This window comes from Drosophila yakuba, chromosome 2R (genome assembly GCF_016746365.2).
Source record: "Drosophila yakuba strain Tai18E2 chromosome 2R, Prin_Dyak_Tai18E2_2.1, whole genome shotgun sequence".
Taxonomy (NCBI): domain Eukaryota; kingdom Metazoa; phylum Arthropoda; class Insecta; order Diptera; family Drosophilidae; genus Drosophila; species Drosophila yakuba.
The window spans coordinates 22,630,098-22,654,700 of NC_052528.2; the positions used below are offsets into that span (position 1 = coordinate 22,630,098).

The 24,603-nt window shown below is 47.4% G+C and overlaps 6 protein-coding genes across 9 annotated transcripts; 4 read left to right on the forward strand and 2 right to left on the reverse strand.

Annotated features, from left to right (window-relative positions):
• Window positions 1–513: 513 nt before the first annotated feature.
• Window positions 514–3,670, forward strand: LOC6531979 (muscle LIM protein 1). Of its 2 annotated transcripts, XM_015196165.3 has the most exons (8): window positions 742–882; window positions 968–1,127; window positions 1,680–1,782; window positions 1,845–1,941; window positions 2,002–2,098; window positions 2,149–2,445; window positions 2,508–2,828; window positions 2,901–3,670. In XM_015196165.3, the coding sequence occupies exons 1-8, from the start codon at window positions 768–770 to the stop codon at window positions 3,169–3,171; spliced, it is 1,461 nt and encodes a 486-aa protein (XP_015051651.1). In that variant the 5' UTR covers window positions 742–767; the 3' UTR covers window positions 3,172–3,670. The 2 variants fall into 2 exon arrangements, with proteins under 2 accessions (XP_039228528.1, XP_015051651.1); XM_039372594.1 differs by lacking the exons at window positions 1,680–1,782; window positions 1,845–1,941; window positions 2,002–2,098; ... (1 more) ...; window positions 2,508–2,828; window positions 2,901–3,670 and adding an exon at window positions 514–627 and having other exon boundaries at window positions 968–1,215.
• A 7-nt stretch (window positions 3,671–3,677) lies between these two features.
• Window positions 3,678–6,205, reverse strand: LOC6531981 (carboxylesterase 5A). The gene is made up of 2 exons (XM_002092731.4): window positions 5,546–6,205; window positions 3,678–5,190 (listed from the first exon to the last, which is right to left on the reverse strand). The coding sequence occupies exons 1-2, from the start codon at window positions 5,955–5,957 to the stop codon at window positions 3,773–3,775; spliced, it is 1,830 nt and encodes a 609-aa protein (XP_002092767.1). The 5' UTR covers window positions 5,958–6,205; the 3' UTR covers window positions 3,678–3,772.
• Window positions 6,206–6,287: 82 nt separating this feature from the next.
• On the forward strand, window positions 6,288–6,779 carry LOC6531982 (MICOS complex subunit Mic10). The gene has a single exon (XM_002092732.4). It carries the CDS (start codon window positions 6,420–6,422, stop codon window positions 6,663–6,665), a length of 246 nt encoding a protein of 81 aa, XP_002092768.1. The 5' UTR covers window positions 6,288–6,419; the 3' UTR covers window positions 6,666–6,779.
• Window positions 6,604–11,769, forward strand: LOC6531983. Of its 2 annotated transcripts, none has more exons than XM_039372567.1 (5): window positions 6,604–6,675; window positions 8,944–9,057; window positions 9,122–9,761; window positions 9,827–10,307; window positions 10,413–11,769. In XM_039372567.1, exons 1-5 carry the CDS (start codon window positions 6,669–6,671, stop codon window positions 11,484–11,486), a joined length of 2,316 nt encoding a protein of 771 aa, XP_039228501.1. In that variant the 5' UTR covers window positions 6,604–6,668; the 3' UTR covers window positions 11,487–11,769. The 2 variants fall into 2 exon arrangements, with proteins under 2 accessions (XP_039228501.1, XP_002092769.1); XM_002092733.3 differs by lacking the exon at window positions 6,604–6,675 and adding an exon at window positions 8,436–8,522.
• A 316-nt stretch (window positions 11,770–12,085) lies between these two features.
• LOC6531984 (E3 ubiquitin-protein ligase RBBP6) lies at window positions 12,086–17,499 on the forward strand. Of its 2 annotated transcripts, none has more exons than XM_015196167.3 (8): window positions 12,086–12,199; window positions 13,061–13,245; window positions 13,306–13,540; window positions 13,595–14,348; window positions 14,411–14,736; window positions 15,024–15,173; window positions 15,234–15,527; window positions 15,593–17,499. In XM_015196167.3, the coding sequence occupies exons 2-8, from the start codon at window positions 13,080–13,082 to the stop codon at window positions 17,364–17,366; spliced, it is 3,699 nt and encodes a 1,232-aa protein (XP_015051653.1). In that variant the 5' UTR covers window positions 12,086–12,199; window positions 13,061–13,079; the 3' UTR covers window positions 17,367–17,499. The 2 variants fall into 2 exon arrangements, with proteins under 2 accessions (XP_015051653.1, XP_002092770.1); XM_002092734.4 differs by having other exon boundaries at window positions 12,129–12,336.
• Window positions 17,500–17,550: 51 nt separating this feature from the next.
• On the reverse strand, window positions 17,551–24,229 carry LOC6531985 (serine/threonine-protein kinase Genghis Khan). Its single transcript, XM_002092735.3, has 11 exons — window positions 24,077–24,229; window positions 22,866–23,084; window positions 22,533–22,804; window positions 19,573–22,476; window positions 19,237–19,513; window positions 18,741–19,169; window positions 18,469–18,675; window positions 18,220–18,405; window positions 18,070–18,163; window positions 17,807–18,003; window positions 17,551–17,736 (listed from the first exon to the last, which is right to left on the reverse strand). The coding sequence occupies exons 1-11, from the start codon at window positions 24,102–24,104 to the stop codon at window positions 17,636–17,638; spliced, it is 4,914 nt and encodes a 1,637-aa protein (XP_002092771.1). The 5' UTR covers window positions 24,105–24,229; the 3' UTR covers window positions 17,551–17,635.
• Between the last annotated feature and the right edge of the window lie 374 nt (window positions 24,230–24,603).

Here is a 24,603-nt window from a genome sequence, read left to right on the forward strand (position 1 = left end):
AGTTATGAGCTATTTTCGAATTTCTAAGACTAAAATAAGGCCATGAATGTACTTTGATACACATCGCATGGGTGTGCATATATTTTTAGACTACAAACATACATATTTACATCTGCGCGGATCTCGGTGTGCGTGTCGAAAGCTAATAAATTAATTGTTGCGTAAAATCAGATTACATATGGCTGATGGCGGGGTGGTTGGTTGGTAATATGGGTAGTACAGAACCTTCGTGAGAAGCAGCCCATTATATATTTCGATTTTTACCCAAATCTTGCATGCCTCGCACTTGAGAGTGCACTAAAACAAAGTACTTAAAGCCAAGGCAAGGCGAATTCCTGATGGGGGGCATATAGTAATCCAAGTTAGGCAAACTGGGCGGTTACCAGCCAGCCCAGAAATGAGACATCGGCGTGGATATAGCCGCATAGAGTACACATACACAGAGCCGTGGGCATTGCATGATAAATAAATGATATATTCAGAAAGTGCTGTTTTTATTACGCAAACTGTATTTTCTTAGTTGTGCCGTGTGCATCCACAAATATAGACTACCTGTGTACAGAATCTTTCCAGTCTAGTCCGCGGCATTTCCGACGAATAGGAACTACTTCACAGAGTACCTCCGAGGTATATATCCCAAGGATTATATTTATATGTATATAATTCGATCGCGCCGATCCATACACGCATCCACGCATTGCCGCTGCAGTTAGCCATAATCACAGTTTTTTGCCCCCGCAGACACACACGCACACACACAGAACAAAATGCCTTTCGTTCCCGTTGAAACCCCCAAGTGCCCCGCGTGCGGCAAGTCGGTCTACGCTGCCGAGGAGCGCGTTGCCGGAGGCTACAAATTCCACAAGACCTGCTTCAAGTGCAGTAAGTATTTTTGGTCCCTCGAGCCGGATCCCCTTGCTCCTTTCGAGGTCCTTCGTGGCGGATAACTAACTAATGCCCGTTTCAGGCATGTGCAACAAGGCCCTGGACTCGACCAACTGCACGGAGCACGAGAAGGAGCTTTTCTGCAAAAACTGCCATGGTCGCAAATACGGTCCCAAGGGATACGGTTTCGGTGGTGGTGCCGGCTGCCTGTCCACGGACACTGGCGCCCACTTAAACAGAGAGTAAGGACTAATTAAGAACAACTATGTTTTGTATGAAAATTGTGTAAAATTCCTTGAATTAAATGTGTAGTTTTGCTTTCTATTAGAACCTGTATGTTTTAAATTTTTCCACGCCCCTGAAAATCAGACCCCTCCACCTAACTTTCTGGGCAGAAACCACCAGGGATATCCAGTTTCTGATTCCCTGGAAAATTCCACTAACGCTACCGATTGTTAATGTTCAACACACAAACACACATTGTGGTCTTTGGTGAAATAATTCTTGTATCTTTGTTTACAACGTCCACCGACTGTAAATTGATAAAATAAATGTACAATAAAACAAAGTAGTCGTAGGCTTATTCACGTGCTATTAATAGGTTTCTATTCCCATCTCCTCGTCGCTGTCTATGTGGATTTCGTGTACTCCCCCGATTCGTTTTCTGTTCGGGCACAACGACCGACCTTTGAGTGTTCCTTGTGTTTCTCGCCAAGTGGGTGACTAAGATGTCCCCCCACTAATGAGTGTCCATGCAGAGCGGTATGATTGAGGGGGGCTTGGAATCTTTCTAGCTTCGTTCCGCCGAAGATTCCCCCAAAAGCACCCGACGGACTGGGCTGCCCACGGTGTGGCATATATGTGTATGCCGCCGAGCAGATGCTGGCCAGAGGAAAGGTGAACTATTGGGGTCTTCTGGGTTCGTCGGCCCTTCGCTTAGGTGCTCTTCTTTATCGCAGGGCTATCACCGGAGGTGCTTCAAGTGCGTGCAATGCAACAAGACGCTGGACTCGACTCTTCACTGTGATGGTCCGGACAAGGACATTTACTGTAGAGGTACATTTCAAACCCCCAGAGTTTAGATAAATGGGATCTTTAGAAGCATTGGCATTGCAGGATGTTATGCTCAGAAGTTTGGGGCCAGGGGCTACGGCCACATCGGCATTTCGTCCTTGGGCTTGATGTCCGACATCAAGGATTGCGAGTGGCAAAGGTGAGATCAGTACCATCACCAAAACGAGGTAATTACATTGGTGCTTTCAGCGACATGGCTCCCAAGTCCTCCGCCATTAATGTGGAGCAAATCCAGGCGCCCATCGGTGAGGGATGTCCACGCTGTGGAGGCGTGGTCTTTGCCGCGGAACAAGTCCTCTCCAAGGGAAGGCCCTGGCACCGGAAGTGCTTCAAGTGTCGGGACTGCACCAAAACCCTGGACTCCATTATCGCGTGCGATGGTCCGGACAATGAGGTCTACTGCAAGACTTGCTACGGCAAGAAGTGGGGACCCCATGGCTACGGATTCGCCTGTGGATCCAGTTTCTTGCAAACCGACGGCATTACGTAAGCGTGTTTCCTCTCCAAGGAACACATCTTCCTCAAAATCCAATCCCCGATTCTTGCAGTGAGGATAACTTGGCATCCGAGCGACCTTTCGTGGCTCCGGACACCACTTCGATCATGGCTCCGGACGGTGAGGGATGTCCCCGATGCGGTGGCGCGGTCTTTGCGGCCGAGCTGCAGTTGTCCAAGGGGAAGATGTACCACCGGAAGTGCTTCAAATGCGAGAGGTGCACCCGACCCTTGGACTCGGTGCTCGCCTGCGACGGACCGGATGACAAAATCTACTGCAAGCTCTGCTACGCGAAGTTGTTTGGTCCCAAAGGAGTTGGGTACGGACACACTCCCACTCTGGTGTCCACCAACTACGAGTACACGCCCAGCTGGTAAGCACTTCTCCTGCATCCGTGGATCCATGGTTGCTAAAGATCGTCAACCCTTCTGATTGCCTCTTGCAGCTGGGGAACCATCGATCGCAACGGACAGAAGTCGGAGAACGGGTGTCCGCGATGCGGATTCATGGTCTTCGCCGCGGAACAGGTGAAGAGCGCCAAGAACGTGTGGCACAAGCTCTGCTTCTACTGCATGGAGTGCCGAAAGTACCTGGACTCGACCAACTTGAACGACGGACCCGATGGCGGCATCTATTGCCGCTCCTGCTACGGCAAGTTCTACGGACCCAAGGGCGTGGGCTACGGCATCGGAGCTGGCACACTGACAATGGCTTAAGAACTCGACCAAAAAAGCGCATTCAAGAACTAATCCCCCCCAGTATGCAATAAGCTCCAAGATTCGTATTGGGGTTTCTAGTCCTTGGGTGCCCACATTTTTGAGGCTGACGAATAGGTGTAGTATTGCATTTCCACTAAAGGGTACTTTTAGCTCCAAAACAACGACATTTAGTAATGAACATTTAGTATCGAGGGCGAATCAGTTGGCGGTGGTTAGTATAGAAATTGTATAAGTCTCGAAGATAAGTACCGAAAAATGCATTCTGACCTCCGACTTGAACTTCATTGTTCCACCTGCGAAAACGAATTTCCAAACTTTACTGGGGATGCCTCAGAAATCCACAGGATAGGTGTGTAAAAGTATGCAACACAATATTTCGAAATCGTTGGGACTTCTGAGGCACTCCTATGATATGATATGTATGGCAGTCGTAGCAACCACAACCAGTATCCTATAAGTTTCGAACGACCAATAAACGACAAGTGGTAACTTTGTACATGTGGTTCTGCTGTTTTCAAGTATTTATTCATATAATAATAAGTAACGGTAGGACAGATTGCTTGGAGAGGGTCAAAGCGGCATCTATTGCAGGATCTCTTTATTCAAAATATATTAACGATAATGCGATAATGCTAAGGGTACATAGTATTGGAACGGAAGTGGAAGTGGCCATCACCAGGCCGCCGCCCGAGAACGTGGAGTTGCAGCAGTCGGCGGAGTAGACGAGGATCTTTGGGTACAGCGATCGCCAAAAGTTGATACGCTGGTTGTTCAGCAGGTTGTCCGTGTTGAAGCTCTCGTCGACCAGGAGCACCGAGTCGTTGTTGGGCGTCATGGCGTTCCACTTCACGTACACATTTGACTTCGTGGGGTTCGAGGTCTTCGCGAAGTTCGCCCACAAGGTCATGATGATGTCGGCGATTTTCTTGTCGGTCGACTTCCAGTCCACGGAGTTGGTCATGTAGGGATTGCCCCACACGAAGACCTGGTCGAAGTGCTTGGGCACACTTATCCAACTGGGCAGATCCTGGAGCACCGACCGCGGCCGCATCCTGAACAGGTAGCTGTAGACTTGGCTGTCGTTACTGATCAGATCCGCGAACGTCTGCATGGGCGAGATGTAGAACTTCTCGGTGTGGGCACTGATGATGTGCCTGTTCGACTTCTTGGCGTCCGTATCCGAGTCGTTTGCGTACATAAAGTTGATGGCATCGGATATCAACTCGTAGTTGGAGCACCACTCGTAGTTGCGCACCAGCTTGTGCATGTCGTTCACGGCGATGTCGTTGAAGAATCCCTCCAGATCGGCGGCGCTGATGTCCGTGTCGAGGTTGTCCTTGAACAGGGTCAGCACCTCCTCCATATCGGTCACACCAATGATCACGGGCACCCTGTGGTAGCTGCCCTTCTTGAACAGGATCTCCGGCTGGTTCTCGATGAACGGATAGGAGGTGTTGCTCAGCCCAAAATCCACCACAGGGCCCCAGCTCACCGAGGGCAGGTTCTCCGAGAGCCGCTTGGCATCGATCCTCTTCAGGCACTGGATGAACATCGAGGTCGGCCTGCGCGGACAGCCAAAGGTGCTGGACACCTGGTCCAGCGATCCCTCGTACTCGTACGGCATCTTGACGGGACTCAGCGGATTGCCCGACATGATGATGGCCTTGTGGAAGCCACCCTTCGACCACTCACCCGACGTCATGTGCAGCGCCACACTCACCGCACCCGCATCATGGCCCATCAGGGTGATGCGGTTGGAGTCGCCGCCAAAGAAGTTGATGTTCTTCTTGACCCAGTAAAGCGCTGCCGACTGGTCCATGAGGCCATAGTTACCCTGGGCCTCGCCGTCGTCGGTGGTGAAGAAGCCGAAGATGTTTAGCCGATACGAAAAGGTCACCACAATCACCTTCTGCTTAAAGACCAACTGAAATGGCTCCACATCCGCCGGACTGCCGGTGGAGAAGTCGCCGGAATGGATCCACACCACTACAGCGTAACCATTGATTTCGGGCAGTCCTGGTCGAGAAACATAAGTATAATGCCAAATTAACCTTTTTAAAATCATTATCTTTACATCAACAAGGTCGTTTTGTGGGGGTGACCCAGAAATACCGACGGTTGATATTCGATATGAATGCATTTGCATACAAATTTCAACCTAAATCCCGCCCGAGAGATTTCTATGCCAACCCCATTGTGTTTAGATTCATTATGATAGCCGACCAATATTAAACTATAAATTCAAAACTAACAAGAGACAAATATTTACATAAACTGAGAGCCTAAAAGAGTTAACAAGCGAAGATATACGAGGATCGCCAATGCATTGATCCAAAGACCCATCTACATAATGAAAGCACACCATACATACCATCAGGTACAAAGACGTTCAGATACAGGCAGTTCTCCTCGAACTTCCTCTCCCCATCCTGGGCACTCGAGTCGGACTGTATGATTTTGAGGATCTGTTCCGTTTCCCTGCCCACGGAGGGCATGGCGTTCTGCCAGCAGTCCGGCTGGAAGACGGTCGCGTTGAAAATGCCCTTCCACGGTGTTAGTTCGATATCCGGCGGCTGGAATCTCCGGGCGTGTGCGTAGCGAATGCCCAGGTAGGCCTTGATGTTTTGGGTCCGGAACATCTTCAGATAGGTGCCGGATATGACTCCGTTGCCCGGAATGTGTATAAAGGGTGCGTCCACACATTGCACAGGTGCGAAACAGTAATCGCTGAGTAGGTGAAAAAACACGGCCAAGTAGGCCAGGAAGTTCGCTCTGCAATCCATGCTTCGTCCGGTTGCTTCACATCTTTCCCTGTTTTGAACTTGGGCGACACTGTTCGCAATCTTTTGAGGCACGCGAGCCCTTCGTTGCCATGGCGAAAATACACAAAAATATTGTTGCCTAGGATTTTGTAACTATGGCTATGGCACTTATCCATCTCCTTGCGCTGAGGTTGTATTTATTTATTCAGCCTACGTCACCGTCGGAATGCTGTTAACCCCAGATGGCCCCATTTCAAAGCTACAGCATACATATATATTATAGAAATATTGAAATCAGCTGTCATTTCAGCTAGGAATCTTCAAAGCTCGAATTTTCGAATATAATAATATAAATGAAACCCTATTTATGAGCTTCATATATTTCCCAAATTCCAAATGTCATGTGTTTGGCTTAAACGTCAATTTCCCCCACAATTAACATATACACCTCGAAATTTTTGAATATTGCTTCCAAGATCGAAAATGACCCATGAACCGCAGAAGGTCGTCAAGCCGGCAGTCAAGGAGACTCCGGCTGTGAGCGAGGAGACGAGAACCACGGACAAGTGCCTGGCGGACTTTTGCATGAAGGGCGGAAGTGGCCTGATCGTCGGCTGCGCCTTCACCTTGTTCTTCACGCGACCACAAACCTATCCCATTTGGCTGGGACTGGGCATCGGAATGGGCGTGGCCTACGACTGCTGCCAGAGCCGCTGGAATCAGCAGTGAATCATGAAGAGTAAATGAAACGGGGTCTTTTGTAAACTTTTTAAAGATATTCTTGGCAATTTCCCCTCTTAATTACTTGTATTACATTAAACTGTACACAATCCGAGCTACTTACTTGGCAAAGCCTGTTCGAGAGCGTTTTGGAAAAAGCGTTTTTCAAAACTCTTCGGCTAGCTGAAGCTGAAGCTGAAACAGCCGCTGCAAATGGCGCAAAGTTGGTCTTTGGCCACCGAAAGTTTAGTTATTCCCACGGCGTCTCGCAGCGGAAAAGCAAGAGTGGCAAACTGGTTTGGGGATCGGCGCGAGTAACCCTACTCTTCGCCAGCCACAATTACCATTACCATCGCCGATGTGGCCGTTCTCTTCGGGAGTCCGACACTGCGCATGTGTGCATGGGCCATGGTAGCTGCGGGTATCGGACTCGGGCTCGGATTCAGATTCACATCCACATTCAGATTCAGATACGTTCGGATTCGGTTTGGATTCGGATTCGGATTCGTTGCCACTCCAGCTGTATGCTTCGCGTTGGACCCACCGATAGCTTGGCTTGCTGCTACAGTTTCATAATTGTCTCGGCCAGCAGCGGCGGAGTTCATGATTTCGCTCGGAATATGTTTTAGCCAGATCAGTGCAGTGTTGGCCCGAATAAGTGCTTAAAAAAATGCACTTTTGAGCGTGTTGTATATGTATGTACGTGTATGTGGCAAGTAGCTGGCGAACGAAAATACGTGAATGAAAATATGAGCTGCCAATGAAAAACCACTGAGAAACCCACTCTTGAGCCTGAAGTGCAAGTGAGTTGTGCCGCGGAAGAAAAGAAACTGAATCGATTACCTTTCGCGACAACGGGAACTAAAGTCGAAAAACTAAAAACTGAATACCAAAGACCCAAAGACACAAGACCCAAGACTGAAGCTTAAGTTGGAGCCTTTCTCTATTCAATGTTTCTCAATGACCTAATGCTTTCGATTGTCTTTGTGCTTGCGAGTGTGCGTGTGCATTAGTTACATACAGTGGGTGCGAAAACTACTCGTTTCAATGTTTTGCTGCCACAAAAAGTGATCTGACCAGTTCTGTGGGAGCCAAGGCATTTGGCACGGCGCCTTCCAAAGACCAAAGTGATCCGCCGCCGCGAAAGATCGCCAGATAATGTATAGTAATACATACATCGTGCACATATCTGCTCCATCATTAGGGGCCACCCTACCCAGTTTTACCCACTCCACATATGTAGTTTACCCATTCAATGCCAAAAGTTAGCGGTCGATGGCTGAATATGCTTAACGATACACCAGTTGGCTGTCAGCAAATTGGCTCAACTTCATTTTGTAACTAATGATCGATCGATCGCAATGCGAGCATACGAAATCCAAACAATGCTGGCCCAACTCCTCCTCGCCTTCTCGCCGAGTACTTGGAATCTTACATAACCAGTGGCCACTTGCATAGATAACCCCGAATTGAGTACAACACACTGGCTTTCAAGCCCACATCCACATGCTGGCCCAAAGTGCTCACGAGTGGCCAATTTAATTGTTTATGGCCTCAATTAAGCCCTACGCAACGAATTGGACCAAGAAGTTATAGCAATGGTCCAGTCTTCACAGCGCTAATTACACGTTGTGTGTTACACCTGTATCCATAGCCATAACAGCTTAATTGAAAGGCAGTTCATTATTCAAATCGGTTCGGCGGGAGAAAGCCTTTTAATTGCCTGACAACTGCCAGTAATTATCGCAATATTAACTTCTTCGGTTTTCAGATCTTATCAAACCTTTCTACGCTTTTCACCCGTTGAGTTTTACAATACAAAAAACATGTTGCGCTACCTGCTCATTCTTTGCGCCCTCGGAAGCGGTGAGTTTATAGAGTTAAGATCAACTTTCTAACACCTCCTTGTAGGGGGGAGAAACCAGCAAACTGTCCCCAACTGTCGCATATATTATACCTTAGATTTGCTGCCGGACCTACAGCGTTCGGCCTATTGTTTACCCTATTGTTTGGCAGTAACATATCTTAATCACAATCGTTTCGATCTTTGTCAGCTTATTAATAAATTGAATGTATATTTTCTTGAGTAATTGCGCCTGCCAATCAGAAAAACTTTTTCAAAAAACCAGTTTACAAAGAAATTTCGCGCTTGTACTTTACGAGAGCGCCTTGCCTTGAATTCATATTTACGAGTATGTGTATATTTGTAAGCTAATACAAAAAGTCATTCTATGGCTTATAAACTCCTAAACTCAACTGAACACCGAATTCGGATACCTTTCCCCAGCTACTTGCGGCGATGTTGAGCTGCTAACTCAGACTGTTTATGGCTTCCTGGACTTCACCACCACTATTGGGAACACCGTCATGGTCTTCTCGCCCCAAAGCTCTCCAGCCTTCGGTAAGTGCATTACTACGTCACCAACAATATAGGGAAACTATTATTTTATGCCTTAATATTTTAGAACTCAAGTCCAACGACACACACGAGATAGTGAATATTATAGAGACCAAGCCGAAAGAAACCAAGAAAGAAAAGGAGAAGGTCGGCATCAAGCCAACGCCTTTGATTGTGACTCACTCGAATGTCATGCCCGAGACCGAAACATCCCAGATTGAATCTTACAACATAAGTCTCTCCAACTCGCCCATTCAGACCCTCCTGAATACCCCTGAATACGACCTGCTGTCCCGCCAGCCGGAGCAGTTCGCCGAGGAAACCTACCGTCTGGTGAACTTTAAGTCCAAAAACGAGGCCGACCGCCAACGTGTATATGCGTCCAAGAAGGAGCCCGTCCATGGCTACCAAACGAGATCCAGCGAGTTCAGGAGCATCGTAACGGCAACCAAGGACTCTGGGAAATTCTCAAAGGTCTCCCAGGTCTCGCATGTCCACGCAGTTTCAAGTGTGGAGAAGAAGAGCAAGCCGCGACAGACGCGGACCAACAAGCCAGTCACGCCCTCGATCCAGCCGAGCAGGACTCTCAAGGAGTTCTCCACCCAGACCCAGCTGTCCAGCAAGCCGCCCAGGAAAAGCCACCAAAGTGGCCGCGACAACCGAGGATCATCCGGCACCAGGAAGCCCTCTCGACCCAAGGGAAAGCGGTATTACACCCCTATTTCAAAGGTATCTTAGTGTTTTTTACAGACTTGGCCCACTTCCATTGCAGAAGGAACAAGCACACCCAGAGTGCCAAGCCGGCAGTAGCTCCATCAGCAACTGAAACCACCTCGCGTCCCTCGTACCGAACGAAAGCCAACGCGAATGCTGTGCAGGAGGAGCCAGTGTCGGTGGTGAGTCCCAACGCCTTCAAGCTCAACAGGCGTCCTGGACGATGGCAGTACAAGTCCTCGCCGAAGCCCAAAGTAAACATCAGGAAGAACGCCAACCCCAATCTGCCCAGCGCAATCCAAAACGACACGGCGCCAAGTGAGGAGATACCCGTGGACATCATCACCAACCAGGCCATAAACAATGGAAGGGATCTAGAGGCGTCCGGCTCCCAAAACGGACCCGTTGCGAACAACAACAACGACGACCCCAACTCCAAATACTTTGTGCAGACGCTGAACGTGGAAATATCTACACCCCAACCATTTATAGACACCTATTACGAAATTGCAACCATCAAGACTCCGTTTATATTCCAGGTAATTATGCTGTGTGTTTTTTCCATTTCAAACAAACTCAGTTTCTTTGTTTGAAGTTCCCACGACCATAAACCCCATTAATGGCATACTTACCTTTGATTGCAGGCTGGAGTGGTTAAGAAAACGCGCTTCCTGACCGTCACATCCACCATAGAGAAGGTGATCCAGGAGGAGCACACCAAGGAGTACTCCGAAGACGATGGTCCGTTGACGGAGAACATTTTGGAGGCCACCGCCAGTACGGATGACCTTAAGACCTTAACGGGCAGCGTTACGACCTTGAAACCCATCTATCTGGGCGAGGAGACGGAGACCCCCAGCCTGGAGACCATAACGGAGTCCTTTTCCATAACGCACACAAAGCTGAAAACCCAGATCCTCCCAGTTGTGTACGCGAAAAGAAACGAAACCATACAAGTTACCCTGGTTCAGACCTACGACTACACCAGTCTCATCACTGTGACCCAAACCATTTCCCCCTTGAGCGACGACTTCAATCCCTCGAAGAACTTCAAGGACTTCGAAGGAAGTTTGGACGAGGCCGGGTCGGAAATCAACCTGGACCTGGAGTTCGGAGACGAAGACAATACGGGCAAATTCGACGCAAAGATAAAGCCGAAACTCAAAGTTGAGGCAAAGAGTAATGTTACCAGTCCACTGATCCCCCTGATCCCGGAATCGATTAGTTTCCCAGAAACGCTGCACAACAGCTTGATAACTTCCACGCGACCCGTTATCAAACTGGAGACCATCTGGGAGTCCCATGTGGTGCCCCTGGTCAGAGGAACCGAAACCATCATGAGAACGCTCTCCAAGTCCGTGGGTGTCGTCGAGAAGACGGAATACGTCACTGATGTCGCCACCATTTCCATGCCAACGCCATCCTCGCAGTATCCCTTCTCGATCAACCCATTCAATCCCTTCAACCCACTACTGCCCATTCCCCCCCAGCAGTTCATTACCTCCACCGAGGTTCAGCAGTCCATGGTGACGGAAACGAGTTCCAAGGTCTTGAAACTGACTTTCGGTGCCAGAACCGCCTACACCACCATCTTCTCCACTTCTGTCGTTCCCACAGCCGTCACTAGGTTAATAACCGCCACGATTCCCGGCCAGCCAGGTCAATCCTTCCCCAACTACTATCCGCCTCCCTACAATCCATTTGCCTATGTTGGTTAGTTTTTAGAACTGATCTGCGTGACCCTATTACTTCTTTGTAACTAGAAATCCTGTATTATATTTAAGAACACGTGCAAATATCGAAAATGCGGTGATACAAAAAGCAGTAGATTTTATTAGATTATATGAGCACTTTGTCGCAAAAGTTGTTAATGTAAATACTCGAATTAAGACTAAATTAAAATTGCATCGAATTTGTTTGGATCTAAGATAAGCAAAATATGGTTGTAGTTCGGTTTAACTGCTGTTAATAAATTTTTGAACCTTTTTATCCCCTAAATTAGATTTCTGTTACCGTTTTATTTACTCTTTATTCACTTCACTTTATTTACTGCAACTTAACAGTTATTTGATTTGTAAATGATCGATAGTAATATGTTTGCACTGCATTCCATTCCATCGTTTCATGCAAAAAAGAACCAATGTTTACCTGCTTGCCTTGCAAACAAATGATCAAATATTCATTCCGGACAATTCGACTTTTACCAAATGTTTACCTTTACATCACTTAAAATCAATAATTTACATTTTTTTAAAACTTTCACTTTGCAATATAAATCACACTCTACCATCGATATCGATAGCTTGGCTTCTATCGATACCCGCGTGTGCGTCCGCATTTCACATCTCTAGTGCTTTTGCGGCACATACGCATCTCTAGAAAATTGGAAAAAAATAAAATCGTCGGAGTTTTTATGTGCTTGCAAAGTAGTGTAAGTACTTGCTATTTTATGCCTGCTGCTAGCCGGTAGTAAACAACACGCGGGAACAGCAATGCCTTGCAATCCTCAACACAATTCAAGTGCGGCTTAAGCTCGAGCAACCCATTATCTTGGAAGAAAACCGATGTGTACGTACATATGTATGTTTTCGCGTGTGTATTTTTATGCACATGCAATTTTATGCTGCTGCCATGCAAAGGTGCTAAAAATGCGTAACGCTCTTCGCAGAAAGATCATGGATTTGATCGGATTCTAGGCGGTACATACATTTGCATATCAGCAGATTGTTCCCGGAACTGTGCAACTTCGCATACGTACCATACGTACGTACGTATGATCTTATGTTGGCATAATTATCCGTGGTTCAAATGAAGTGCGTGGTGCAATTTGGGAATCTATATTCAGAATACTTTGGTAAAAGGCCAATAAATTCGTAAATTTATAACATATTTGGTCCGCCGCTGTAATTATAGCATAGCTCCTATAATGAAGTTCCCACATTCACCTTATCCAATGCAACCAACTATGATTTCATAACTAGCAGGGATTGATGTTGTTTGAAACCTATTCAAGTGATCTTTTGATACTTTATGCAATCTCGTGCTTCCCACAATTCGACTAATGGCATAGTATCAGTTTAAGACAGACCAGTAAGCGTGTCAAGCAGGTTTTTAGGATTGCAGCGCACCCCCACACGTTTTTAACTTTTTACTCTAGCTTTGTAAACGTTATGTAAACAGCTTTATCTGTTTGCTTATTAAGATATTTATGAAGCATATTCTGTACATATTCTCTGATAACCCGATTGCCTTGGACACTATAAGATAATCGTATTTAATATCTTCATCGCAGATTTCTTTCGTGTGCAACCATGTCGGTACACTATAAATTTAAGAGTACCCTCAACTTTGATACAATTACGTTTGATGGACTTCACATTTCTGTCGGGGACCTGAAAAGGGAGATTGTGCAGCAGAAGCGACTGGGCAAAATAATCGACTTTGATCTTCAGATCACAAATGCGCAGAGTAAAGAAGGTATGTCCACCATAATCCGCAGTGTTTGCCCTTGCTACATGATATACTTTGCCTCCCCAGAGTACAAGGACGATGGAGTGCTCATTCCCAAGAACACAACGCTTATCATATCGCGCATTCCCATTGCCCATCCCGCAAAAAAGGGCTGGGAGCCACCAGCTGCAGAAAATGCTTTTTCGGCGGCTCCTGCCAAGCAGGACAACTTCAACATGGACCTTTCCAAAATGCAAGGCACCGAGGAGGACAAAATCCAGGCAATGATGATGCAGAGCACCGTCGACTATGATCCCAAGACGTATGTAGTTTAAAATCTTTACAAAAGCCCATATCTAATGTATTTTCTGCTTAGGTACCATCGTATTAAAGGGCAATCGCAAGTGGGCGAAGTTCCCGCATCCTACCGATGCAACAAATGCAAGAAGAGCGGTCACTGGATCAAGAACTGTCCATTTGTAACGGGAAAGGACCAGCAAGAGGTGAAAAGGAACACAGGAATTCCGCGCTCTTTCCGGGACAAGCCAGACGCGGCTGAGAATGAATCATCCGATTTTGTGCTGCCTGCTGTACAAAACCAGGAGATACCGGAGGATCTGATTTGCGGCATTTGCCGAGATATATTCGTCGATGCTGTCATGATACCATGCTGCGGAAGTTCCTTTTGTGACGACTGCGTGCGAACTTCCTTATTGGAGTCAGAGGATAGTGAGTGCCCCGACTGCAAGGAAAAGAACTGTTCCCCTGGCTCCCTTATACCTAATCGGTTCTTGAGAAATTCAGTGAACGCCTTTAAAAACGAGACCGGGTACAACAAAAGCGCGGCTAAGCCAGCTGCAGCAAAAACTGAGGAAAAACCTCCGGTTGAAAAAGAAGTGGAGGAAAAGCCGGTCGCGGAGGAGGAACCAGAAAAGACTGAGGTGAAACCTGGAAAGCAACAAGAATCCGAAACCAATGGCAGCAATCCGCCAAAATCGGAATCTCCCGAGCCTCCTCCAACCACAGAACCATCACAAAAGGAGAAAGATAAATATGATTCGGACTACGAGGATAACATTACAATAAAAATGCCCCAGCCTGCTGCCGATTCCGCATCAGTTCCAAGCAAGGTGAGACCTACATCTTTAACACAGGTGCAATATAGATACTAATTAGTTATTTATCGTTTCAGAGATCCCCCAGTTATTCCCAAAGAAGTGAGTCCTCTCACCGCCGGGACAGGTCAGATTATGTTTCCGAACACGATCACAAGCACCACCGTCCATCGAAATCGGAGTCTGCTAACAAGGACCGAAGTCTCCTGCCCACACCCATTGGCACCGTGCCCAGCTACCAGGGACACATGATGGCCGAATCGGAAGAGGCTCGTCGATCGAGTGCCTATAAGCCCCCTTATATGCAAATGCAGCGCGGCCCACCTCCAATGCACATGATGGGCCACCACATGCCAGCCTACAACAACGGGTATAACAACATGGGACAGAGGCCTCCCCTAAGGTAGGTTTCTTTTCCACCCGTCTGGATCCCGCCACCACGTGGATTGAGTCAAGTGTCGAAGCCACTGGAACTCCGAGGTGTTGACGAATCCATACGCAGCCGGTCCTGCCTGATCTCAATATTTTTAAGTTCCAACAGAGACTATACACACACTAGTTAAGAGTATTTTAAGCTCTGGGCTAACGAGCCTTTATGCTTTGTTGAATATTGGTTATTCCTAATTAAAACAGTATTGCTTACAATCAACGTTAAGCTTTTTGAATTGTAATTAACTTCTAAAATTGCAGCTATGTGCCGTATCAAAACCAGGCCGTACACCCAATGCGTACGCCGTACGGAGCTGCAGGCGGAGGTATGAATATGAATATGTCACAACCATTTCAGTCCCCCAATTTAGCCTCGATATACCAAGGCGTGGCAGCGAAGGTCGGTTCCGGGTGAGTATCTCTAAGGCATTGCAGAAGCCTGGGATAATAAGTAATGCCAATGTTTTGCAGTCTCATTGACGATCCGTTGGAGGCCTTCAATCGCATCATGAAGGAGAAGGAGCGGAAGAAGGTGGACCGATTTCGCAGTTCCGACCGCCACCGATCAAGGTCCCCGGATAGACAGCGGCATCGCTTTAAATCGCCCATGTACGACAAGGACAACTCCAGGGATAATCTCAAGGACAAGAGACCGCGATCTCGGGAAAGAAAGCGAGAACATAGCTATGAACGGCATATACGTCACCCTCGTTCTAGTCGCCAGCCGAATGATGGCTCTAAGTCACCAGGTGGCAGAATCAAAAGGTAGTTGTACCACCCGCCTTTTCTGTGCAAATGTCTAAATAGATTATCTACTCTCTTCTTCTAAGATCTGGCCATCGCCGCTCTGCTTCTCCAAAGCCGGGCTACAAGAGTGATTACCGGGACAAGCCGTATAACAAGCCCAGTGCTCCAAAGCCGGAGCCAGTTGAGCCTCCTCCCCCCGGATTCGAGCCGCTGCAGCTGACGGATGAAGACGGCTACAGGAACAAGCACCCGACCACTTCGGAAGCATCGCAAAGCAGCAAGGCGGAAAGCATCAAGAAGAGGGACAACCGACACGAAGAGGCGCCACGAAAAAGGCACAGGTCGCGCAGCAAGAGCAAGGAGCCGAAGCCGACCGACAGCAGCTATAGGAGCCTGACTCCGCCAGCAAAGATCACCACACCGAAAATGACTGCTGCCCAGTTGAGGGAACGCGAATGTACGCCGAAAACGCCGGAAAGGGCTCACGACGATTATCTGCCTGCAAGGGCCAGAATTATGGCCTCCCAACCCGACATCAACGACTCTGAAATGGAGACCAATGTGGGCAAGGAGAACAAGGCAAAGAGTCCATTGTCAAAGGATCGCAAGAAGAAGAAGAAGGACAAGGACAAGGCTGACCGCAAGAAAAGCAAGAAGGATAAGCGCGCGAGGAAGGAGAAAGGGGATCGTCAGAAGAAAAGCTCCTCTGTTAATCGATCCGACTCTGATATTAACAACAGCTCATTAGCGAATGAGCCAAATTATAAAGTCTCATCTCCCAGGGCCAGTTCCAACTTTGAGATAAACGCGGCTCAGCTTTCACCTGCTCACAACGCTACTGAAAACGTTAGTCCGAAGAAGAGCCATTCCTTCCTAAATGTGAGTGTTGCTAGCGACGATAATCTCGGCCCAAGAAGCAAACTCAGCGAGGCTAATTCTGTCAATCTATCCAAATGGGAAATGGAGGAAAATATTTTAAGTTTGGAGGATGCCACCAAAAAATCGGCCGGCGTCTCCGACGATCCGTCGGAAATCACTTCAGACGTCCTGCGGAAGGCTGAAAACGCAATATTTGCCAAGGCCATTAACGCCATCAGGCCCGTGGAATTTCAGGTTATTATCAACTCCAAGGACAACAGCAAGGACCGTTCCGTCATTCGGAATGACAAGGATCGCTCCCCTTCACCCAGGCGTACCAGCAGCAAGTCGGTAAAGGAGAGGCTGGGAAACAAGATTTCCAATGACAGGAGCCGTTCGCCGGACAAGTCAAAGGGCAGGCGACGGGAGGCGATCACAAAGAGCTCCGACGACGATGCGAATCGAGGCAGGTCAGATCGTCATGGCAGCCGGAAGAGGGACAACAGATCCCGCGACCGGACGGCGCCTTCAGAAAAGAGGCAGGAGCGTTCGTCGTATAAACGAAGAACTCCGGAGGATGACAGAAATAGGCGCCAGAACAAGGAGCGCTCCGACTCCAAGCACGGAAAACATGATCAAATCAATAGCGACGACTCGGATCGAAGGACGGCCAGGAACACCAAGTCCAGCGACAGCAGAGTGGTCTCCTCTGTAACGGCCGTGGCTGTTCCTCCCAAGCCCTGTCGTCCGGACAACCCGTTCCGGAAGTTCGTCGACAATAGTTCGTCGAGCAGTTTAGTTGTAAAATATGATAATACGATACAGAATGATGGCGCGTCCTCGGACAACGGCATGGAGCACAGGAAGCAGAGGGATAAGAAGCTGAAGAAACATTCTAAATATTCGTCAACCGAGTCGTTGAGAAGCGAAAAACGCAAGGATTTGAAGAGCAAAAAGAAGAGTAAGATTTTGAAAAAGAAGAAAAAATCAAAGAAGTAGGTTACGGTAGGCTACGAGATAAGAAGAATATAAATATTGAAGATTTCTGTGTACAAATCAAAGATTTTTAATGTATGTATTTATCATGCAACTAAGTAAACAAATAAAACAGAACTACTCAAGGAAATGTAAATCGAATGGCTTGCTTGCTATGATCTAAAGTTAAGAGATGAAAAACGGTGAATTGATATTCGAGAAATTAAATATGTTTATTACAAACAGTTATCTTAAAAAATCGATTACATTACACGTGTAGAGATTGACTGAAGTTAATCATTATTGCTTAAGCCGTCCATGAAGGAAGATGCCATTGGACTGGGGGTTCTGGAGATTATGTTATCATTGCCGTAGTCATCGGAGTTTGCATCCACTGAAAGCACAGAAATATAATTGGCATTAGGCAAAACACACAACACATTCATGCATCAAATGCTGCTTGCCTTGTTCTAGAAAATTTGATTTTCTACTCTGGGGTATGCAACTCAGCGAATGTATTATTGGACTGCAGGCTTGATCGGCTGTTTCGAGCGTTGTTGGTAAGTCTAGGAGTCGTTGATTTTGAATGCCATCCCCTGGCCCCATATGAGAAATGTGGTTGAAATTAGTCGGTGCCGATATCATCTTTGATCTACGATCACTACAAATAAAAAGCAAATAATGAGGATTCGAATTGATTGCGCCAATGTGTTAACTGAACCCCAACCTTTTGATGGTCTTGTTTATCTCTCGGATGGAGAATCTCCGCTTTATGCTCGGAAGTCCCTTTCGATTTCCGTCACGGTATTGCAAAAGGCCCTCTGCAAAAAAAGCATGTGTTTTATGACCCTGATAAAGAAATGTTGATTTAGCTTACTTGTGTGAATATTGGATAGGTAAACAATGAGGGGAGTGTCATTGACTGAGGACAGCACCACGTTTCCCAGATTGTTTAAGGGAAGTGATTGCTTCAGTCCAATCGATTGCACCCATTCGGCAGTCTGCGTATTGAATATATCCAAATGTGTATCCGAAAACACCAGCAAGTGACCATCACAAAAGGCTAGAATGGATCCACAAAAGAATTATACAGTGTGAGTCATAACAAGATCTCGTTTTTACTCACTTATATACGTAGGGAAGGCTGGGTACATAATTTCCCTATCCCGAGACTTCCGCCCTTGCAGGTCCACGTATATGGCCAGAGTTTGGAACACCAGTAAGTACTCGCCAAAGTTGCCACCGCTTGGGCACAGAATTTCAATGACCCTGACCGCATCCACTCCGGAGTAGTTCAAGAATGCACATAACTGGTTCTCCGGGTGAACCAAAGCTGTTTTTGAAAGATGCCAATAAGTTACAGAAAACACACACAAAACGGAAGCCATTACTACTCACACATTGCAGTTGCTTCTCCGCGAAGGAAGTATGCGGTGAATCCGCTTTGGTGAGCTACAACCAATCGCATGTCGGACAGAATCTGCAGGTGCTGCGCCATATAGCCAATGGTAAATTCGCAAGTCTTCTGGTGTCTTGTGCGCGTTCTATTTATTTCGTAAACTACGATTTGTGTGTGGTTGTTCGGCCGCTTCAGAGCGATGATAAATGAATAAACGATGTTGGGAAAACGGCGAATTATTCCAGTGCAAGCAGATATGCAGTTCTTTGATTCGACCACCTTGATCCACTCGACATCACTAGCCTCTAATGCCCTTATAGGTAATAAACGCAAGTTGCGTTGCTTGCCGCAAAGAATAACGAGGATCTGCTCCTCTTCAATGTACCATAGCTGAAGAATCTTCTTGCTTTCACCAATACGAGCGATCTCTGAAAAGGGTTGTTAGCAATTAGATCTGCCCTCAGTTGTCACTTTTGATCAAATCTGATTGCTTACCGTACTGGTCTAGATTAATGTAGAACAGGCCGTCTTCGGTGCCCAACAATATTTGATTTGGATATATGATGACGGAACACAATGCGTTTCTTATTAAAGACAGGGTATTGTCCAGAATCTCGTTAACTTTAAATATAGCAGTATTTGGTAAGCTGTTTCGTTTTAATATTCGATGTAGTTCGCCCAGGGCAATGACCCACTTGGACTTCTCCGACTCGTTGTCGGCGAGCATAAGCGTGTTCAGCGAGAGACCGCCATCAATAAGGGCGGTTTTTATCTGCAATGGGGAAGATGTATGTTTAGTCTGGGGAGATGGTGCGATGGCAGTCTGTTTACCTTGAAAATACATGGCACATCTTTCTTGGCGGCATGGATGACGTCACTTTCGCGCACACTTCCCACCGAGAACTCGGGATCCCTCATATCCAGCACTTGGGACACACTCACGCTGGGCAATGCACACCGATCCGGCGAAATGTCGTAGAGGAACAACTTAAAGTCGCAAACAACTACGAACTGCCGAATCCACCCACGCTTAATCACCCCCGATTTGGGGACCTTTACATAGCCCTCGTATGCCGTGCCGATTCCCCTGGTGGGATCGATTCCCAGAGGTCGCTTTGTCTGATCCATGGGCACGGGGCACGTGGTGGGAACCTTCTGGCAGCAGATCGTATGGCATGCGAATCCGCAGATCTCGCACACAACACCCTGCCGTGTCAGTCCCACCATCAGCGATGTGCAGTGATTGCATTTTGTGGGACTACTGAATGTGCGCACCAGAAACTGATGAATGGCCGTGTTGCCGGGCACTTTCTTCTGAGATTCCTTTACCAACTGGTCACTCTCCTCGCGCGACAAGTCGCTGACCGAAGCTTCCTTCATGGACGAAACGTCCTTGCTGTTCTTTCCCGCATACTTTGGCTCGTAGTTGAAGAGCATGCCCGAATTGCCGGACTGGAAGAAGTTGGGAGTGAAATTGTCGCTGGATTCGTTGCCAAAGCTCTCGGCGGAATCTATAATTTCGGAGTTCTTCGACATGTCCCGGAAGAAGGCGCTGCTTAGGCCATGATGGCTTGATTTGTTCAAGAACGACTCGGAGTATTCTAAGCCTCCCTTTTGTAAGTCCCGCAGTTCGGTTTCCTTCTTCTGGAAGTCGTGCAGGATGGAGTCGTATCGTTTTTTGTAGTCCCGAACCTCTTTCTGCGTGGATATGAGGTCCGATCGGGTTTGACTCAGCTCATCCGATATCATGTTCTTGGCCTGAATCTCCCTTTGCAGCGCGCTTTGCAAGTTGAGCAGCTCCATTTTGTCCAGCTTCTGAGAGCGACGATTCCTCCAGTTCTTATTGTCCACGCCGTTGTTGTTGAAGGTGCCCACATGCTTCAGATACTCCAACTCCTCCGTCATTTTGGTGGCCAAGGCCTGCAAGTAGCCACGCGCGTCCTTTTCATCGGACACCCATTGAATAATCTCCGCCATTTGCCGCTCCCACAAGGTAATTGCCTCCCGTTTCATTCGCAACTCCTTGAAGATCTCGTCATCCTCCGCTTGAAGTTCCTTGAGACTCTTTGATTTGAGATTCACCTCGGAGCTTAACCTCTGCTTCTCCTCGAACCAGGAGGTCTTCTCCAAATCATGCTGCTTCTTCAATTCCAATAGCGTTTCGGCGGAATCGGTAATCGACTCCAATTGAGTGTACTTCAGCCTTTCCTGTGTTTGTTGCAACTCCTTGGTGAGTGCCAAATTCGAATTCTCTAACTCGCTGAACTGCTCGCGTAATGTTTCCAACTCCATATTGTGACGGGTCTGCTGATGACTTAGCTTTTCCGAGAACTGAAGTTCAAGGCGTTCTATCTCGTACGATGACATCTCGGAGGAAATGCTGAGTGGCATAGTTGTCTCCACACTCGAGGAGCCCTTCCGCAGCTCCATCTGCAGCTGCCTGCAGCAATCCTCTGCGTGCTCCCGCAGCTTCTTTTCTTTGGCAGCCTCGATGACGGCATCCTCAATGTGCAGCTCCAGTTCCCTCCGCGTTTTGTCCGACTTTCGCAGTTCGTTACGCAGGCTGTCGTTCTTCTGCATGGCACCATCAAGCTCCTCCTCCTTGTCCCTGACTTGCCGGGAGAGCTTCTGCTTCTGGTTTCGCAGCTCCGAGAGTTTCTCGGTGACCTCCGAGTACTCCATCATGGCGATGTTTCGCTGAGAGATGGCGTCCTGGAGTTCAGAGTCTTGAGTTTTGAGCCGCTCGAAAACCTCGTTGTGTTGCTTTGACAATTCCACCTTTTCCTGCTTCAAAGCCGCTAGCTGATCGTTCAGTGCCTTGAGCTGCGCTGAGTCTACCGGTGTCTCCGAGTTGTTGCTTGGCAGAATGGCCAGCTGCGGACTGCTTATTGTATCCAAGGTGTCATCACCGAAGCCCGAGCTCTGGTTCTTCTTCGAGTCCAAAGCGGAGCTGCTGGTCAGCGAGAAGGTAAACCCAATGAACGGTAAGTGAAATCCAGAGAAGGCAGGATTGGCTGACGGTGGAATGGAGTCCGTTAACCGGACGTCGTTGTCGTCCACATCAAAGTTGGAGGTATCCGTCGGACTTGACACTTCCGGCACATACGGTGCTGGTCCCTGCCTTATGTTCTTCCAGTCGATGCCCACAAACCAGGGGTGATCCATGAAGTCTTGGATGCCGTTCTGACCCAGTCGGTTCTCGGGTATACATATCAGTTTGCAGAGCAAGTCCTGAGATGTCTCCGATACCTTGTAATTCAGGGTTTCCTGTGACGGCAAGTTGAAGCAGTTCTGGTGGTTCATGATCTTGCCGTAGGTTTCCACCAAACTTTCTGCGTAAAAGGGCGTCTCTCCGTAGAGCATTTCGTACATGCACACTCCGAGGGACCACCAATCACATTCCGTTCCGTAGCGACCCTTTCCATCCTCCATGGCCCGCAAAATTTCCGGTGAAATGTAGTCGGGAGTGCCTACGGCCACGTTGGACTGAACGGTGCCATCCTTTTCCAGTCGGAGGCAGGATCCAAAGTCAGCCAGGCGCACGTGTCCGCGCTTATCGAGCAGTACATTATCCGGCTTGATGTCCCTGTGCACGTACCTAATCTGGTGAATACTGTTGATGGCCAGGATCATCTCTGTGATGTAGAACTTGGCCATGTCCTCGGGGAGCTTATCCTCGAATTTGCTGAGCAGCGTAAGCAGATCGCCGCCGCAGTAATAGTCCATTACCAGATACTAAAACAAAGAAAGCTGCTAATGACGAAGGAGATGGTAGAGAAGTGCTGACATACCAGGTTAATATTGTCTTGAAAGGCATAGTGAAGGTTGGTGATCCACTGCCGGTCCCCAAAAACCAACACATCCCGCTCCTCGCGAAAGCAGGCCGTCTCCGCCCTCTTGAGCATCTCCCACTTGTTCAGAATCTTCATGGCATACACCTTTTCGGTGGATATCATCTGAACCACGCAGACTTCTCCAAAGGCACCGCGTCCGATGATCTTGAGTATGTCGAAGTCATCTCGACTTAGTCGAAGCTTTCGCACTATGTGCACGAAGGGTTTGGCTACGGGGTAAGTCAGGATTTAAGTACTTCATGACATAAGGTTCGTAATAAGCATAGTTACATAGTTTGAGAAAATCAGAGACACCCTTCTCTCTGCGCAGAGAAGAGTTGCTACACTCGTCATAGAGGACGATGAAGGTGTCCAGCAGGTAATCCAACGAAAACTGATGCCCTTCCGTGTCCTCGCCGAACTCGGCCGCCCATTTTTGATCGCTTGTGGTGTCGCTTAGAATGTACTTTAGAAATGTGAGTCTTTTCTTGCAGCTTCCTGTGGTTATATCTGCAATGAAGAATTTGTTGCTTGAGTCACTAAAGATATGACCACTTTGAATCCATGAAAGTACGGATTTGGCTGCTTTAGTTACTTTAACATTAAAAGTATTTACTAAGTAGGTACTTTGTTTTAAATCAACGCCAGCTATTTAAAAAAAAGTACAATGTTCTAAAATTTATATTAAATGAAGAAATAAGAAAGGGTATAAAACGTTCTGTAGAAGAGCATATAAACCTAGACTGTAAGTATCGTTGGCATTAATAAAAAACAAATATGTATAAGCAGACAGCAGTTAAAAACTCGGCTAAGAATGCGTGCAATTGTTGTATTAGCCCAAAAAGCCGACCAACACATGCATCGCAAACATCAGCCAGCCCCGCAGCAATGCCGCACCCACTGACGTCGCCGTCACCTGGCTCCTTCCAACTCGGAAATGCGGCTCGGGGGGGCAGAAATCAGCTCAAACGGGTGGGTTTGCTTATGGCTATGGCTGTAATTGTGGAGGCCCGAGCCGAAACGTGGGGGAACGTAGACCCGGACTTGTGCTTCTCGACACAGTGACTGGGCCGGAGAACAATGGGTTCCGAGTAGAAGGCCGTACTCCTAATAGATTCCACTATGTTTCCATGCATTCACGGCTTTCCCATATTTTCCATTTTCCTATTGGCCACCACTATTTACGACTCATATTCGGGCCATTTCGATTTTTCAATATGTATGCGGGGCTTGCATGTGTGTTAGACCGACCCCCCGTGCAGGAGGATATATTAGGTATGGAACCGTACCCTACGCCCAATATACCCTATATACCCAACACAAACAAGTCTCGGCTATATGCTCGCTGGTTCTCCGCACAGATATAAATAAATAATTGTTTATATGCGTATGTATGTAATGTATGTACGGTTGGCAGAGTGCGAAAAAAACAAATGGTCAACATGGAAACAAACACAGCCGCTGCTGTGCCGATTTTGGTGTCACCGAACCGCGCGTATTACCACTGATCTCGGAAGATTCGTATTCCATCTTAGTTGTTGTTCCGTCTGGCCTAAACCATATTTATCCGAAATAGTGCAAAAAGAAAAGCCGAACTGTTGTCGAATTGTAGTGTTCCGTATCGTTGGGAAAACAGAGTGACCCTTCTACGGTCTCAAGGCAGCCTATGGGTACCGCGTTTCGAATTGGTATTTAGGCTTTTCCCAGAGCGGCCACACTGCGTGGATCAGCTGAACTTTTTGCAAATAACGTAAAAAACTAAATATTTATTATAGATACAAACATTTATGAAAGATTCTAGCTACAGAAAATAGCTTCTTGCTCACGACATTAAAATATATATTTCCAGCTATTCAATCTAAGATTATGACAAGTTTCATGTAAACCTGTAGATGGCTAATAAAAGTTAGTAAACTTAAGAGATTTCCTCAAGAACGTATTAACATTGTCAAAGAATTACATTTTTTTAAGTAAATAAATTTAATTTAACGGGCCCCATTCCTATTCCATTCCACCGTTCCAAATGCGT